Genomic DNA, 16,706 nt, shown 5'->3' with positions numbered 1-16,706 from the left:
ACAAAAACCTTGCTAGCTGCTTTACTTCATGGGTATGTCGTTCATGTCATTCATACACCAGGTAGTATCTCTGGTGGGGGACATGTTGTGCTGCTTTTGGATAGTTTGTCCACCTTTGGTCCCCCTCCCTGCACTCAACACTCACCTGCACCTCCTAGAAGCTCTCAGCATGCGACAGTGGCCAAACCCCAGGAACGGCTTCAACTGGCTGGCTAAACCAGGTGAGGGTAGCCGATGGGTCTCAAACCCTCGTTGAGCTATGACTTTCCCTGCATGCAAACACAGGCTCTGGCAGATTGAACGGACAAGACCTATAGTGGTCTAGAGGGAAGTGAGGGGCAGATGGGGCTTGTCCGCCTGGGCAGGTAGCCCATCTGGGAGAAGGAAAACTCTGGTCCTAAGCCTGCGCTGCCTTGCAGGATATTTTCAGGAAAAGAAAATGCTCAGGCGGAGGTTTTCAACCTTTTTGAGTCCACAGCTTCCTTGACCAGCTACATTCTCCCTGCAGCACCCCTGTGGGGCTCAGGAGCCCAGTTATGTCACCCCTTGCCTGCAGAGCTGGCAGCCCCTCACCCTTTTTCGAACACCCTCCCTTGTGGAGTGTTTCCTCTGTCTCCTCTCCTCTCCTCTCCCCTCTCCTTGGGAGTCCTCTGGGCAGCCGCTGCTGCCGCCCCCTGGTATCTGAGCTGCCCCCCCTGCCCCAAAGGGAGGTTCCTCCTCCCACTGCCCCACAGGGGTGTGGGAGTCTGTCCATTCCCAACAGCAAGGGCTGGCGGACTGGTGGCTGGGCTCCCTCGCCCGCTTGCTTGCTTACTCCGAGGCCACCTCAGCTCCTGGCAACCAGCGCCCCCTGGCCAGCCCCAGAGGCACCATTCGCCCAGGGAGCTTGTAGACAGGGCTGCTGCAACAAACAGCTATGCAAGCCTTTGGGAGGCAGAGATGTGAGAGAGTATCAAAGGAGGGAGGGAAGGAAAGAGGGACAGAGTCCAGTGTTGCCTGCGGCACTCCTGACCATCATTCAGGGCACCTCAGGGTACCCTGAGGGCATTGGTACACTGGTTGAAAACCAGTGGACTAGGGAGTAAGCTCTACACAAATCCAGCATCCCTAAGACTGTTGGATAGCACCTTATATGCCTCATTCTGGCAACTCCTGCAGCCAAGCTGGTCCCATTTGTATTGCTCTGGTTTCCTTTGGACCACATCAGCAAGGCCAAGAGGGCCCCTTGGAATTTGGGCAGCCCAGGACCTCCATACACACTGCCCAGACTTGCAACCTGGTCACTCCATTCTCTCGAGACAGATCAGATGCCAGCATGCCATTCATCCTTGCCCGTTATGTACTAGGACCATCTCTCAATTAAGAAAATTTGAAGGATATGAAATTCACATGCAGCAGAATGAGGTGGGGATGCAGCGGCAGAATTCTGAGGTACTCGACTGCAACGAATCATTTCAGGCGGCCCCAAGAGGAGTCGGAGGAAGAGCTGCCAGCCATTGAAGCCATGTGGCCACTGTGTTTGACTCAGCCCCCAGCTCCTCCCAACATTCTGACGTCACATGCACAACCTTGCCCCCTCCCATTGCCCTTGAAAGCTGGTGCCTCTGATACGATCAATACTCTACAAGCAGAGAAGCAGGGAGCAGATTTGACAAGAATCTTTCATAATGTGCTTGTGGGTTTACTTGCAGAGGAAGAGCATTCAGAAACAGCATTTTGAAATGACACAGCCCACTTTGCCTACCACCTCAGGGTGCACCCTTGCTGAGCTGCATGTGTGAACCAGGCCACAGACATCTAGCAGGGTTGTGGGCCAGGTGTCATACTTCACAGAGGGCCACCCTCCATTTGGAGGACTGTCGTCTCCATGTCTGGTTGAAAGTGCCATAAGATTGCAGAGCGGGTGAGGCCTGGAAATGGCATGCCCACAGTGAGCCCCATTTAAATTATAGTAATAATTTCTAAAGTTTCATCTATTCTATACATAAAAATCAGCATGTGGGCAAACTGTTGCCATATGTTGTTGTCTTTTGGGGGATGATACTTTTTTTTTGGCAAGGCATAGCTTGCCACCCTAGAGTTCTAGTGGAGGTCTAATTGTCTCACTGAGAGAGCAGAAGCTGCACTCTCAGTTCATTGCTCCATCCAACTGATGTCTGGCCTTATGTTCTGGCCGATCCTGCCACATATGAGACACAATCTGTATAATGATCTTTGGCAGGCAAGCAGCCTGATAAGCAACGAAGGCTCTCCGTCAGTTTTATACAAGTTTATTTAAAAGAAAGACACATGCAGAGCATGGCGTTCTGCCTGCTCTCATTAATCTTAGTTGCTCAGTCTGACTCATCTTTCCTCCCCCAACAGGAAGAACGCCAAAATCCCACCTTTCGTCTCCTTCCCTTCTATTGCTCTCGGAGTTTCTCTAATCTCCTTGTTTTAGGACTGCAGGGCTGAGCTACCTCTTCCTCAGAAGACTCAGCCTCTGACACTGTCTTATCTTCTGGTTGCCTAGCAACGCCTTGGCTGACTTCCAACTCTCCCCCCCCCCCTTGAGAGCTAACCGCTTCTTCCCTGGAGAGGAGGGGCCCTGGACTGCTCTCTCTAAAATCAAACAGACAGTTCTCATCTACAGAGTCAACCTCTTCCTCACTCAGCTCAATTTCCGAGGCTGACTCTCCCGGTGTGCTCTGGGGGGCCAAATTCCTGACAATCTGCATTTTAATGACCATTTAAAAGAACCTTTCTCAACCTGTAGGTCCCCAGATGTTGGACTACAACTCCCATCACCCCTAACTAGCAAGGCCAGAGCTCAGGGATGATGGGAGCTGTAGTCCAACAACATCTGGGGACCCACAGGTTGAGAACCACTGATTTAAAGGTTTTTATATAGCAGTGACAGCAACTTTCATGCACGTAACAGAAACTGAATCCGGAACTTCTTGTTTCTTTGTAATTTATGAATTCAACATTGAAGGGTGTGGTTTTTTTACACCTGCTTTAAATTAAAACCACAGGGGACTCTGAGGATAACCAACTTCTCTATGCTATGCTATGCTCTGGCCATGGCTGAGACCACATCACAGAGCATTAAAAAGCCCTATAACATGGAACAAAAGCAGGTTATCTCTGAACTGTGGGAAGAGGTGGTAGTGAGTCCATTCAGGGGCATACAGTTGGAGTGCCAGAGGGGCCATTGCCCTGGGCGCAGATTCTTGAGGGGGCGCAAAATAGGCACCCACAGCACAATGATGCCTGGTGCTCCTCTCCTGGTGTCAGAGGAAACAGTACTCGCAAAGAGCACACTGAGCCATGCCATTCTGGAGTTACCGGTGGGGGGGGCACCTGGTTTGCAACTGCCAAGTGTTGCTTCAGCTGGCTGGGCTCCCCTCTGTACAGGTGGACAGAGAAAAGCTTTGGCAGTGTCCCCCAGTCTTTCTTGCATAATTATCTGTTCTTGATACCCAACTAAGGCCAATCCACAGACCCAATTTATTATCCCAAAACTGTTTCGGACCACCTCACAAGGAGGTGTAAGCATTTATACTATTTCCTACAATATTCTAGAATACACCTGTCCCATTTTACAGCTGGAGGTCGCTGAGACAGATTGATTTTGGGTAGTTATCTGTCAGAGCATGCTTGTCAGAGAATGATGCACTATTATCTCATCATACATCAGTCACTGGAGGAACTGAATGGTGATGTCATAATCATGCCAGCTAATGGTAGGTGTTTTCTTCAGTCTGGCCAGAATTGTAGTTTGCAGCCAACTTTAAAGTACTTTTTCCTGAAAACTGCAACAGCTATAGCAATGATTATTTTCTCTCTCTCTCTCTTTGTACCTCTTAGCTGAATAACTGTTGATATACATACTGAGATCCCCAGACTCTCTCTGATGCCTATAAATAACAGCTCTCTAGAAAGCCCAGAGGCTTCATTGTGGGTGTTTCAAATTTCCGAGCTTATAAAAGGATGCCCTTGAGACGACGAAATGAAATCTCACTTCCTTCCTATGCTCAATACATATTAGACATCTCATTGTGGGGGGCCGCAGACAATGGGGCGTGTTTTTGTTTTGTGCTTTTCCATGACCATTTTCCTCCTCAAAATTCAGAAAGGTAAGTCAATGTTGCTATATCTGCTGTATATGTCTCCTGCACACCCCACTTCTTCTCCTCCTATATATGTAGAGCATGGTGTATATAGAACAACCACATGGCCAAAAAGTAATTTGGTGCAAGTTTTTCCCTGCTAGCCTAATTGCCTTGGTGGTCGGCAGGACAGAGGAGAGGCTGTGGGCCAGGGCAGGGTGTATTAAAACATTCTTAGAGCTATGTGGAATTCTGAACTAAACTAGCCACCATGCCAAAGAAACAGAATATGTTAAGTACATCTAAAGATGGACCCATCTGTCAATTTCAGCTTCACTCAGGCTGCAGGCACACCATACAAATTTAAAGCACATTCCCCTCCTCACAGACTCCTGGGAACTGGAGGGTGAGAGTTATGCCCACACACCCATAACTCATGAACTGGCCTGCAGCACATTGCATTTATTTATTTATTTATTTATTTACTTACTTACTTACTTACTTACAGTGGTACCTCGGGTTACATACACTTCAGGTTACATATGCTTCAGGTTACACACTCCACTAACCCAGAAATAGTACCTCAGGTTAAGAACTTTGCTTCAGGATGAGAACAGAAATCGTGCTCTGGCAGCGCGGCAGCAGCAGGAGGCCCCATTAGCTAAAGTGGTGGTTCAGGTTAAGAACAGTTTCAGGTTAAGTATGGACCTCTGGAACGAATTAAGTACTTAATCCGAGGTACCACTGTACTTACTTATTTCATAAAATATATATAACACTTGATTGTAAGAGGGGAAAACCTCAAAGCAGTTTACAAATCCGACCTGATCAAATGACTTATGTCCTACAGGTCAACCTCAAGATATAGTTGAATGGATAGAAGAAGGTCAGCCTTTAGGATCATATATGGTTGCACTCATCAAAGGAAACAGTGTGTCATGTGGAGGAACTTTGATCAAAGAGAACTGGGTGTTAACAGCAGCCCATTGTTTTCCGTAAGTCTGGAGAAATACTGATGCTTTGTAGAAACCTCTTCCTGGCATCAATTCTCAAGGACCTTTTCAAGTCAGGTAGCAATATTTGCTTCATTACATCCATTGCTTACAGCAGCAGCTTGTAAATTCAAGAAGGGTAAGAGAACAAGGATATCCAACTGTGGGTTTGAAATGTGGATAACAACTGCTTAGAACATGGGTAGGCAATCTAAGGCCCGGGGCTGGATCTGGCCCAATCGCCTTCTAAATCCGGCCTGAAAACGGTCCTGGAATCAGCATGTTTTTACATGAGTAGAATGTGTGCTTTTATTTAAAATGCATCTCTGGGTTATTTGTGGGGCATAGGAATTCATTCTTCTTCTTTTTCCAAAATATAGTCTAGCCCCCCACAAGGCCTGAGGGACGGTGGACAGGCCCCATGCTGCAATCGTTTGCTAACCCCTGGCTTAGAACATATCTTTGCAGTATTAAAAGGTGAACATTCCTTCTAAAAATGAATCAATACTGCTCACCCGTCTGAAGCAGCAAAATATATACATATGTGGATAAAGAAGAGTATGCAAACACTCAGAATGGTGAAAATCAAATATCAGTGTGGTGAATTTATCAGTGGCTCGCTTTTTCAGGGATGAAGAAACATACATGATTTTGGGAGCTTATTCACGAACTAAAATGGAGCACGGAAAACACAAGGCTAACATTACCAAAACATTTTCTTACCCAGGATTTAATCCGAAGACATTTGAAAATGACATTATGCTTTTGCAGGTAAGTCGATGTTATGTAAGTGCTATCGCCGTTTTAAACTGGATGTGTGTGTGTTTATATATGCAATTGTTTTATGTGTTCATTTAACGAAATTTACAAGCAGCTTGATTGTAATAAAACCTCAAAAGCATTTTACAGTTATTTTAACTTCTTTATATGTAGCTGATATACATATATATATATACATATATATATATATATATATTCTTCTTTGGCGATCACTCATAGCTGAGTAAGATTGTCTTCCATAAACATGGTATATACGGTATATACGGGGTGTGTGTGTGTGTATATATATATATATATATATATATATAGTTTCAGGATGCCTCATGGAGAGCGATTCATAAAGGAAATATTATTATTATTATTTATTAATTAATATTATGCTAGAAGGAAGCCTAAGGTAGATTGCATGAAAATCTGTGGCCTCTTCTTGTCTATAGATCCCAACTATAGATCCTTTTTATGATTCCTTCAGTTTCAGTCAGGAAAAGGCCACCCTCCACCTGTAAAAACCATTCCACTTACCCACTCATATGATGACATCAAGGGTGGAACCCAGTGTGTCGTAATTGGGTGGGGAACAATTAATAGAAGAAGCGGATTTGATACGCTGCATGGAGCCAACCTCACCATCATTAGCAGAAAGGTCTGCAATGACAAGCACCACTATAATTCTCACCCTCCTCTGACAATGAATATGCTGTGTGCTGGTGAAAAGAAAGGCGGCGGGGACAAGTGTATGGTAAGAGAGTCTTTGTTTCTTTCAACTAATTCTGCACTCATGCACTCATACAGCTGCTTGCCCCCCCATGAAGAAATTTTTGCCTTTCAACTGATCGACCAAGGAATCAGTTAAATTATTATTTTTTTACCAAATGTTCAATAATAAAAAAATAATAAACCTGAGGCATTGAATGAAGTACAGCCACTTGATTCATTTTTAGAAGGAATGTTCACCTTTAACACTTCTTTTAAATAAATAAATAAATAAATAAATAAATACTCTACTATAGTAAGATACCAGAAGTCGCTTAAGACAGAATGAAACAGCCTTAACGTGCAATTAAAACCAATTAATCACCACTTAGAAACTTCTGTAATCAATCAGTCTGTAAATCAGTTTAAGTAAAATGAAATGAAATGGCCCTCACTTATTAAGAATTGAGCCTCTGCCTGTTTATGAAGTAAAACTTTAGCTGCTTAAAGTTTTGAATACACTGAAGAAGGTGTTAAGTTGTGGGTTGACATAGCAGACGACACAGCGATTTCTCCAAGTAGCTCTTTATTTTGTAAGTTGGAATAGAACTGACTGCAAACAGCTCAGCCGGCCTGCTTTTATAGGCAGCCGGCTGTCAACATTGTAGCAACAACAGCTCAGCGTTTCCCGCCTAAAATAACTGACGTGGACCTGAGTGAAAACTATCTACAGACCTGAGTGAAAACTATATACAGTATCCCCCTGCTGGCCCAGGGTGAAACTTTCCTACATAACACCCCTCCCCACCAAGATAAGGCGTTAGTTACAATCGTAATGGTTTCCTTATATACAGCACTACGCGTAATGGTTCAATTAGGCACAAAAGCATATCGGTTACATTTCCCATACTTAGACCAACAGTGATACATGTCCAACAACATAGTCCTTTAAATAAGTTGGGCGCTTGGAAACTCTGCCAGACCGCCGGGGACTGGTAGCCAAGTCCAGAGGGCCACACAGTTCTTGCTGAGGCTGTGGTGCGACCCTAGGTGGCGTTGGAACCAACTCCCCTGGATCCGCTGCTGTGGGTGGAGCCTCCGCAAGTGGAGTGTTCTGAGTCTGTGGTAAGTCTGGCAGACCCTCTGAAGCGGCTTGGTTCGGCTCCACGCTGGCAGATTGCAAGGGAGGTGTAGGTGGGGCCTCGCCATCTGTACGTGTCTCTTCTTGAGCCGCAAGCGCAGTTGGGGGCACCACGGTAGTGTCCAAGTCCCCAACCCTGCGCCTAAGCTGGTCTATGTGCCGTCGCCACAAGCGTCCGTCTTCGAGTGCCACCTGGTACGAGCGAGGTCCAGTGACTCCCACTACTGACCCAAGGAATGTCCCCCACATAGTTCCGGGCAAAGACCTGGTTTCCTGGGACAAATGACCGTGGCGCGTTGGCACAGCCTGGGGGTTCAGCCACGGCAAAGTCCGGGTGCAGCCGGTCGAGCGGTGACCTGAGGCAGCGGCCCATAAGCAGTTCAGCAGGACTCCGCCCTGTGGCCGCATGAGGGGTGATGTGTTGCACGACAAGTATTCGGCGACCCGCTCATGCCAGTCTCCCCGGTCCAGGCGCGCCAGTGCCTCTTTTGCCGAGCGCACCATTCTTTCCGCTTGCCCGTTGCTGGATGGATGAAAGGGTGCCGTTAGGGCATGGCGGATGCCCAGTCCCAAAAGATACCGCTCAAACGTGCCTGACGTGAACTGCGGTCCGTTGTCAGAGACAAGGACATCAGGACACCCATGCGTTGCAAACAGGCCTCGCAGCACTCGGATGACGGCTTCGGTAGTGGTGGAGGGCATCAGGGCGACCTCCAGCCATTTGGAATAGGCGTCCACCACTACCATAAAGGTCCGGCCGTGAAAGGGGCCAGCCAGATCGATGTGCACCCTCGACCAGGGTGTCTTTGGCGTCTCCCAGGTTTGTCCCTTAGCTGCCGGTGGTGCAGGCCTCGACTCTTGGCACGCTTGACAGGCGGACACCCAGGCAGTGATGGCATCGTCCATATTAGGCCACCAGACGTAACACCGAGCCAACGCCTTCATTTTGACAATTCCCGGGTGGCCAACGTGCAGAGCCTCCAGGACGCGCTGACGGAGTCCCTGGGGAATCACGACGCGGTCTCCCCACAGCAGACAGCCGCGATGAGCTGAGAGTTCATGTTGTCTGGTTGCGAAGGGCTGGAACTCCGATGCAAAAGGCCCTTGTGGCCACCCCCTCCACACCCAGTTGAGCACCCGGCTGATGGTGCGATCCTGGGCAGACGCGGAGGCCACAGTGGCAGCCGATACAGGCGCTGCCGGAAGATCCTCAGTCAGAAGGAGCGATGAAGCTGGAGCCGGGTCTTCCACAAATGCTGGAAGAGGGCAACGGCTGAGGGCGTCGGCATGGCCCATTGATTTCCCGGGGCGATGGATGAGCCGGTAGTGGTAGGCAGCCAGGAAAACAGTCCATCGCAGCATGCGTGGCGAGAGGACCGGTGGAGTTGGACGATCACCGGCGAGGAGGCCCAGGAGTGGCTTGTGGTCAGTGATGAGGTCAAAAGTCCTGCCATAGAGGGATTCATGGAACCTCTTCACTCCAGCCACAAGTGCCATTGCCTCCTTGTCGAGCTGGCTGTAATTCCACTCCGTCGGAGATAGCGTCCTGGAAAAGTAGGCGAGCGGTGCTTCTCTTCCGTCTGGAAAACGGTGACTAAGGACAGCACCGATGCCAAAAGGTGAGGCGTCGCAGGCAAGGACCAGCGGCCTGGATTCACTGTACTGTACCAGCACACTGTCTGATGAAAGGAGAGCCTTGACCGCGTTGAAGGCCGCCGTCTCCCGATGACCCCAGGCCCAAGGCGTCTTTGTGCTAAGGAGTCGGTGAAGAGGCTCAGCCACTGTGGCTTTGTGGGGCAGGAACATGTTATAAAAGTTCAGCAGCCCCAGGAACGCCTGCAACTCCGTCTTGTTCTTTGGGGTGGGGGCCTGCTGGATAGCGCGGATCTTGGATGTGGTCGGGTGAAGGCCGGAGGCATCGATAAGATAGCCCAGGAACTCTACCTGTGGAACGGCGATCTGGCACTTTTCCCTCTTTACCTTGAGCCCAGCCTCTTGGAACCTGGTCAGCACGGCACGGAGGCGCTCGAACAGCTGCTGGTGTGAGTCTGCAGACACCAAGACGTCATCAAAATATGGTACCACGCCCGGAAGCCCTTGCAGGAGACGCTCCATAAGGCTTTGGAAGATGCCAGGAGCCACACTCACCCCGAACTGCAACCGGCGGCAACGGAATGCCCCCCGGTGGGTGACGATCGTCTGGGCTTCAGCAGTGGCATCATCGACGGGCAGTTGTTGATAGGCTTGGGCAAGGTCCAGCTTAGCGAAGACCTTACCCCCACCCAGGGAATGCAGCAGGTGTTGGACAACAGGAACCGGATAAGCGTGCTGCTGAAGTGCCTTGTTGATCGTGCACTTGTAGTCAGTGCAGATTCTCACTGACCCATCTGGCTTGACAGGCGTGACGATGGGGGTTTCCCACTTGGCGTGGTCAACCGGCTCCAAAACTCCTTGGGCGATCAGTTTGTCCAGTTGTTCGTCCACCTTAGCCTTGAGAGCAAAGGGAACCCGGCGTGGCTTTAGCTTGATGGGGGCGACTTGTGGATCAAGGCTAAAGGAGATGGGTGTACCTGTATATTGCCCCAAGGTGCCCTCGAAAACCTCGGCAAAGTCTTTGACCAGACCCTCAGTCTCTGCGTTACAGATGCAGTTGATGCCGGTGACTTCCAGGCCGAGGGCATCAAACCAGTCTAGCCCTAGGAGGCTTGGCCGCTGACCTTCGACCACCACCAACCGGAGCAGGCCCGAAAAATCCTTGAAGGCAATCCGGAACCGGCCAACGCCTACCACGGGAATGTCGTTTCCCTGGTAGTCTCTCAGGTGTACGTGGTGAGAGTCGAGTTGCCTTTTGGACACTCTGGGTACCAGTCTTTTGATGGTGCTCCATGACACGATGGACAGGGCAGACCCGGTGTCGATCTCCATGTCACATGGAGCTCCTTCAATGAGCACCGTGACGTTCAGCTTGCGTCGCGTAGGCGAGTCGGTTTGGCCAATCGTGGTTCCAGACGGGCAGCGGCAGTTGGTGAGAGCGAAACAACTTTCCTTGGCAGACTGGAGTGAAGACTTGGACTTGCGAGTCGATGAAGGGGGGGTGTCAGACGGAGCCGATCGGCAGACCTTAGCGATGTGGCCCCTTCTGGAACACTTCCTACAGATGGCGTCTCTGAATCGACACTTGGCACGGGAATGGTTGCCTCCGCAGCCGGCACATTCCGGTTGGCCCTTGGACTTCTGTTGGAACTTCCTGCGCTCCCGCTTTGTCTGGTGCACATCATCGTCTTCACTGGAGGATCCCTCATCACTGCTGGCCTCTTCGTGATGCACTGGAACTGGCTTCCTAGTAAGACGCGGGCTGCTGGACTTGCGGATCTCCTGGGCGGAGCCAGTGTGGTGTAGTGGTTAAGAGCGATAGACCCGTAATCTGGGGAACCGGGTTCGTGTCTCCGCTCCTCCACATGCAGCTGCTGGGTGACCTTGGGCCAGTCACCCTTCTTTGAAGTCTCTCAGCCCCACTCACCTCACAGAGTGTTTGTTGTGGGGGAGGAAGGGAAAGGAGAATGTTAGCCGCTTTGAGACTCCTTCGGGTAGTGATAAAGCGGGATATCAAATCCAAACAGCCTCCTCAATGGCTTTCTGTAGCGTGAGGTCTGGCTTGGCGAGGAGACGCCGTTGCAGATGGATGTCCCGGACCCCGCAGACGATTCAATCCATCAGGGCATCGTCTAAGTCTCGGAACTCACAGTGCATTGCAGCCTGTCGCAGGGCGGTGGTGTAGTTGTTGATTGACTCCCCCTCTGCCTGGTTCCGGTGGTAGAACGCATGGCGGGCAGCAATCTTGGACGGCTTTGGTGCGTAGTGGTTGCGGAGCTTCTCTTGGATCGTGTCCCATGGTGTTGCCTGGACTGCTTCAGGCACAACCAATGCTCGGGCCATCTCAAACACCTCAGGCCCACAGAGGCTGAGGAATAGGCCCCACTTCCGATCCTTTGATACTGCTGTCAGCTCGTTGGCTTGGAGGTAGCAGTCGAACCGAGCGAGGTAGGAGTCCCATGATTCAGAGGCTGGCGCAAACGGCGGTAGAGGCACAAGTGAAGCCATGATTCCGATGCCGGCATGAAGGGCGATGGATGGAACACAGTGCTCTTAGCCAGAACAGTCAGCTCTGAATTGGTTCTGTCCAGTGATTTCGCTCAGTGATTTCGCTCTGTGACTCAGCTCAGTGATTCAGCTCAGTTCAGAGGCTGGCCGCATCTGGCTGTGCTCTGATGTCCATCGATCCCACCTTCGTCGCCAGTGTTAAGTTGTGGGTTGACATAGCAGACGACACAGCGATTTCTCCAAGTAGCTCTTTATTTTGTAAGCTGGAATAGAACTGACTGCAAACAGCTCAGCCGGCCTGCTTTTATAGGCAGCCGACTGTCAACATTGTAGCAACAACAGCCCAGCGTTTCCCACCTAAAATAACTGACGTGGACCTGAGTGAAAACTATCTACAGACCTGAGTGAAAACTATATACAGTATCCCCCTGCTGGCCCAGGGTGAAACTTCCCTACATAACAGAAGGCATGCAGCTTTTGATGAAGATTTCAGTTCATAATCTTAACAATGCTTAGTGTTTTATCCAGTATGACTTGGGGAATCAAGCTATAGCTGTGTAGTTTTGTTTATTTTATCCCGATTTGCTAGGCAAAATCCTTCCTTGGTTGAAGTCATTATTAAAATGTAGCGTGTTAACTTAGGGACTGAGGACCAATCTGGATTAATGCTGCTTGATGTTATTATTGTATTAGCATCATCAGCATCATCAACAACAACAATAATAATAATAATTAGTCTGGTGTCAGTAGCAGGTAAACACTCTGGGACTCATAGGGTGTGCCATCTGCCTTTGCCTGCCATAGACTGTATTGTGCTGCATTGCAGTCACTGTTTTAATTAAAATATTTTGTTAAAATGACTAATTGCAGAACTGAATTTGTTGTTGGAATATTATGACCATAGGGAGGTATATAGATCAGCTTCTGCTTAATGGTAACATCCAATCTCTTCTTTCATTTCTTTTCCTCAGGGTGACTCTGGTAGTCCTTTAATATGCCATGGGGAACAAACTGGAATCCTCTCATTTGTTAGAAAATGTGAAAGTCACCGATACCCTGGCATCTATGCTCGACTCACAGCCAACCACCTCTCCTGGATAGACACAGTCATGAACAATGGCACTAGCTGATCACATGATTTTATGATACTCATTTTTTATACATATTGATGAAGCTTTTCTTTGTTTGCTGGTGATTCAGTTTATGCTCATCTTACTCATCTCTGTAGCTGAATTATAACACCCATTTAGCAGATGGGAAGCAGATACCTCAGCACCCAAAGCCAACTGTGGGATCTAAATGCTGATCTGTGATCTGAACTCTAGTTCCAATCTAAAATCTAGTTCCAATCTTCAGTCTACTGTCCGTATAATTAGGGGTTTTTCTTGCCTCTGGCCCAGAGAATTTCACCATCCACATACAACCTATTACCTTGAGCTTGGAGTCAAATTAGCAGCCTAAATGATAAGCCTGATTGCAACAACAACAACAAGCATTCAGCCGCAGTCATGGGAAGCAAACTTGGGGCCTGATTTGAATGAATGGGAGTTGTGCCTTTGATGTCATCCACGTGTTCAAGCTCATTGTTTGCAGAATCAAAAGGAGGGTTTGCTTATCCTCCTTCACCCACTGCACTCCTAACCTGACTACTGTAAACATATGAAATTCATAAGGGGCAAATCAGAGAAGCAAACGTTGGTACATAACTGTGGTAAGTTTCTTCTCTGTAAGGAAGAAGGGGGTCCTGGGTGTGTTGTTACCACCCTAGCACTTCAGAGAGTCACAATTTAAGTGACTTCTTGTATTAGAGTGGTATGCCTCTAGGTGATCCATATTTATATCCCTAGTGGCGCTGTGGGTTAAAGACTTTTGAAATTCCCATCCTCTAGATCAAGACCACCCCCAGAAACATTATGCATACATCACAGAAGGGGTGTAACCTAAGACCACCCCTCAGATACATCCCACCTACATCACAGAAATTTAAATGTTGTTTTTCTCCTGTCACAGTTTATCTCCTGTCTGGCAAGTTACTTGATTGGATTGCCTGGGGAGCCTGGCCATTCTTTTGTAGTGGTAAAATGCTTATTTCCTGGGCCAGGTTACAGGCTCACACCCTATTCATATCTTAAATGTGTCCTTAAGACAGGATTTCTGAGGAAAGAGACAATGGGGAGACTTTTCCAGTTTGACCTTGCAGAGAAAACATTTGCTCAGTTTAGGAATCAAAATGGTTCCAGGTTGGCCTTCCTGTGCTGATCTATGTATGTGCGGTTATGAACATTACCATATATCTAAGACCATAAAATTCCTATCACAAAGAAACTCAACCAAATTGGGGGGAAATAACAGATCACTGTTTTCATTTCACATAGATCTGTAGATAACAAGTTTCCACTGCATTTGAGCTCACCAGAAACTAAACTAGAAAACGAAACTAACATTGAGAGTCACTGTGTGAGTTAAAAGTATGTGGACTCAAATAAACACAAATGGAAAAATCAAAGTCTTTATTAGCAGCAAATACCATGATTAAGGCAACACTTTCCCCAGGCACCCTAATATTGGGAATTGCCACTGCACTATAAATGCCCAGTTCACATGATACGCTTCTTGAGGCTAATGTGAAACTCATGTAGTGGCATGAAGGGAATTTTATATGAGAACTTAACTTTCAACTTAAACACATATTCCTCACTGGTATGCTTTGTCAGGAATCCCTCAGCCACAGCCTTGCTTTGTCTTGAAAGGCAGGCTCACCAGAAGCCGTTTGATTCTCCCTTGGACGCAGCCTTCCTGGAACCCTTAAAACAGGCAGCAGGAAGAGACTACTGGCTTCCTGTCTGCTCCCAGATCCAGCCAAATCTCCTTGGTAGCTCCGTCAGTAGAGCATGAGACACTTAATCTCAGAGTTGTGGGTTCGAGCCCCATGTTGAAATGGAGTCTCCAGGCTGACTAGAATCGTGAACAGAAGCACTCCACACTGCAACATTTTGTTGCAGATGACATATTCCCTTGAGAAAAACAGTACAGATTTGCTTAATGCTTGTAAATTCTGTATTATATTCTGAGAAGAAAGTGGAGAAAAAGGCAGCCCTTGGTTTTTAAGTCCCATTTGATTTCTGTTGAAGTTACTTTTGAGTAAAATATATGTTGAACTGCAGCCCAACAGTCCTTCTCTACATGCAAGCACCACAATCCTGTAACTGAAGTATTGCAAGCATAGCTGAGGGCTACCAAAAGCTTTTCAGCCACGGATTCTAGTCTTTTAACCAGCACCATAACTTGTAACACAGGACAATCTTTGCTGATTCGTTTTTTAAAAAGTGAGTTGGTATTTGTCGGGTCATCTCCTAAAGACTGGGCGACTCACCTCTTTAAAACACTGCAACAGCAAGGGAGGATATAATCCTGTGCCTCTCACACCGTTGTTTCAGTAGTCCCTTCATCCCATCTCCTCTCCCAGAAGTGGTGCCAGGACTTTAGGGCCCCACTCTGCAGACGGACCACAAGGGCTCACAATAATGAACATTACCATCTAACTACGGGGCCCTATCAGACCACATCTTGGCATCTGGAGATGGCAGGATAAAACCAGAGCCTAAAATTATTTAACTGCCCTACTGACTCCAACTACAATGGGGGCAAAGCTACAGCGCTGCTGGCAACAGCAGACAGAAGGGGGTGGCAAGAGGAGGGTCAGTAAGGGCAGAAGGCTGGGTGGTTGCATCGTCTCTCAGTGCCTCGGAGCTTATGAAGGGACAGGCACTGCTTTCGGAAGAAGACCCAGCAAGAACAGTGCTCAGGCAGTTTGGTGTGTATGAGAGTAGAGGCGGTGAACCTCAGTCCCGGGGGCCAAATACCAGGGCCAGCCACCCAGGTGAAGTGAAAGCGGCAGCTGATCCTAATGTAGATTTTTATTCAAGGCCAGCCCACCCATAAGATCAAGCGAGTCAACCGCCTCAGGTGTCAAAATCCACAGGGGCAGCTGTTCCCAAGGTAGATCTTTCTTCCTCTCTTACTCCTGATGTAGATCTTTCCTCATCCTTTCTTCCTCAGCAGTGAAGGAGGCACCATTTTGGGGTCTGCCTCAGGTGCCAAAATGTCTAAGGCCAGCCGTGCATCCAACCCTCTACATCTGGGCTCTTAGGACCCTCCCTAGGCCGTGTCTGTTATGTACTGAAGTTCTCACCCTGGGCCAGCAGGGGATACTGTAGATAGTTTTCACTCAGGTCCACATATGCAAATAAGGGATTGAAAGTGACATTCAGTGATTGGATAGTTACAGAAAGTGGTTACTGTTGCGTTGTAGTGGCGCTCTGTTTAAGCAGGCTGGCTGAACCCTTCAGTTCAGTTCTGTTCTGGCCTGTGAATAAACAAGAGCTGTTTGAAGAATCGCTGTGTCATCTGATATGTTCATCCACAACTTAACAGTGTCCCCTCTCCTCAGCCACACTTTTCACTGGCCCCACTCTTTGTCCTCCTCAACTCTTTTTGCCTCACTGGCTGTGTCCATGAACTCAGATAAGGCCTTCTTGGTTGGAGAGACAACGCAGGTGGGTGTGCAGTGACCTCTGACTTCCATATAGCTGGAATGTAGCCTACAGTAAGAGCCACATCTATTGTTACAAATGCTTTTGCATCTGGTCCCAGGTGACTCCCGGCAGTTGCCCAGAGCAGGACACAGCCCCAAGCCTGAGAAAGGCTCCCCACCCACTTTCTGTGGTGATTTCCAGCTCATACGCAAATCACAGTTCCACCCACATTTCTCATGGCACTTGGCTTTCAGTAGCTTTGTGGTTCATCTTGAATACAGACCCTTCAGAAACCCACCCAGCCCACCTTTGGCAAATGACAGTTTAGCTTGTTCCAGCTGTGACAGTGCACACGAGTGCAAAGGACTTGCTT

At 48.4% G+C, this 16,706-nt stretch overlaps 1 protein-coding gene across 1 annotated transcript; it reads left to right on the top strand.

Moving 5' to 3' along the window:
* The first annotated feature begins 3,723 nt into the window (after positions 1-3,723).
* LOC307226348 (granzyme A-like) lies at positions 3,724-12,976 on the top strand. Its single transcript, XM_079995114.1, has 5 exons — positions 3,724-4,118; positions 4,942-5,086; positions 5,713-5,854; positions 6,336-6,602; positions 12,770-12,976. The coding sequence occupies exons 1-5, from the start codon at positions 4,058-4,060 to the stop codon at positions 12,926-12,928; spliced, it is 774 nt and encodes a 257-aa protein (XP_079851240.1). The 5' UTR covers positions 3,724-4,057; the 3' UTR covers positions 12,929-12,976.
* The last annotated feature ends 3,730 nt before the right edge of the window (positions 12,977-16,706 follow it).

Source organism: Podarcis cretensis, assembly GCF_951804945.1.
Source record: "Podarcis cretensis genome assembly, chromosome: 11".
Classification (NCBI taxonomy): Eukaryota; Metazoa; Chordata; class Lepidosauria; order Squamata; family Lacertidae; genus Podarcis; species Podarcis cretensis.
The sequence above is the reverse complement of the archived record's forward strand: the minus strand, read 5'-3'. Positions and strand labels throughout refer to the sequence as shown.

What these genes read in the sequence shown, in the direction of transcription:
- LOC307226348 (XM_079995114.1), top strand. Translation starts at nt 4,058, where the DNA reads ATGGGGCGTGTTTTTGTTTTGTGCTTTTCCATGACCATTTTCCTCCTC. An exon ending in CCTCCTCAAAATTCAGAAAG is followed by an intron (nt 4,119 to 4,941) that starts GTAAGTCAATGT and finishes TATGTCCTACAG; the next exon opens with GTCAACCTCAAGATATAGTT. An exon ending in ATGACATTATGCTTTTGCAG is followed by an intron (nt 5,855 to 6,335) that starts GTAAGTCGATGT and finishes TGATTCCTTCAG; the next exon opens with TTTCAGTCAGGAAAAGGCCA.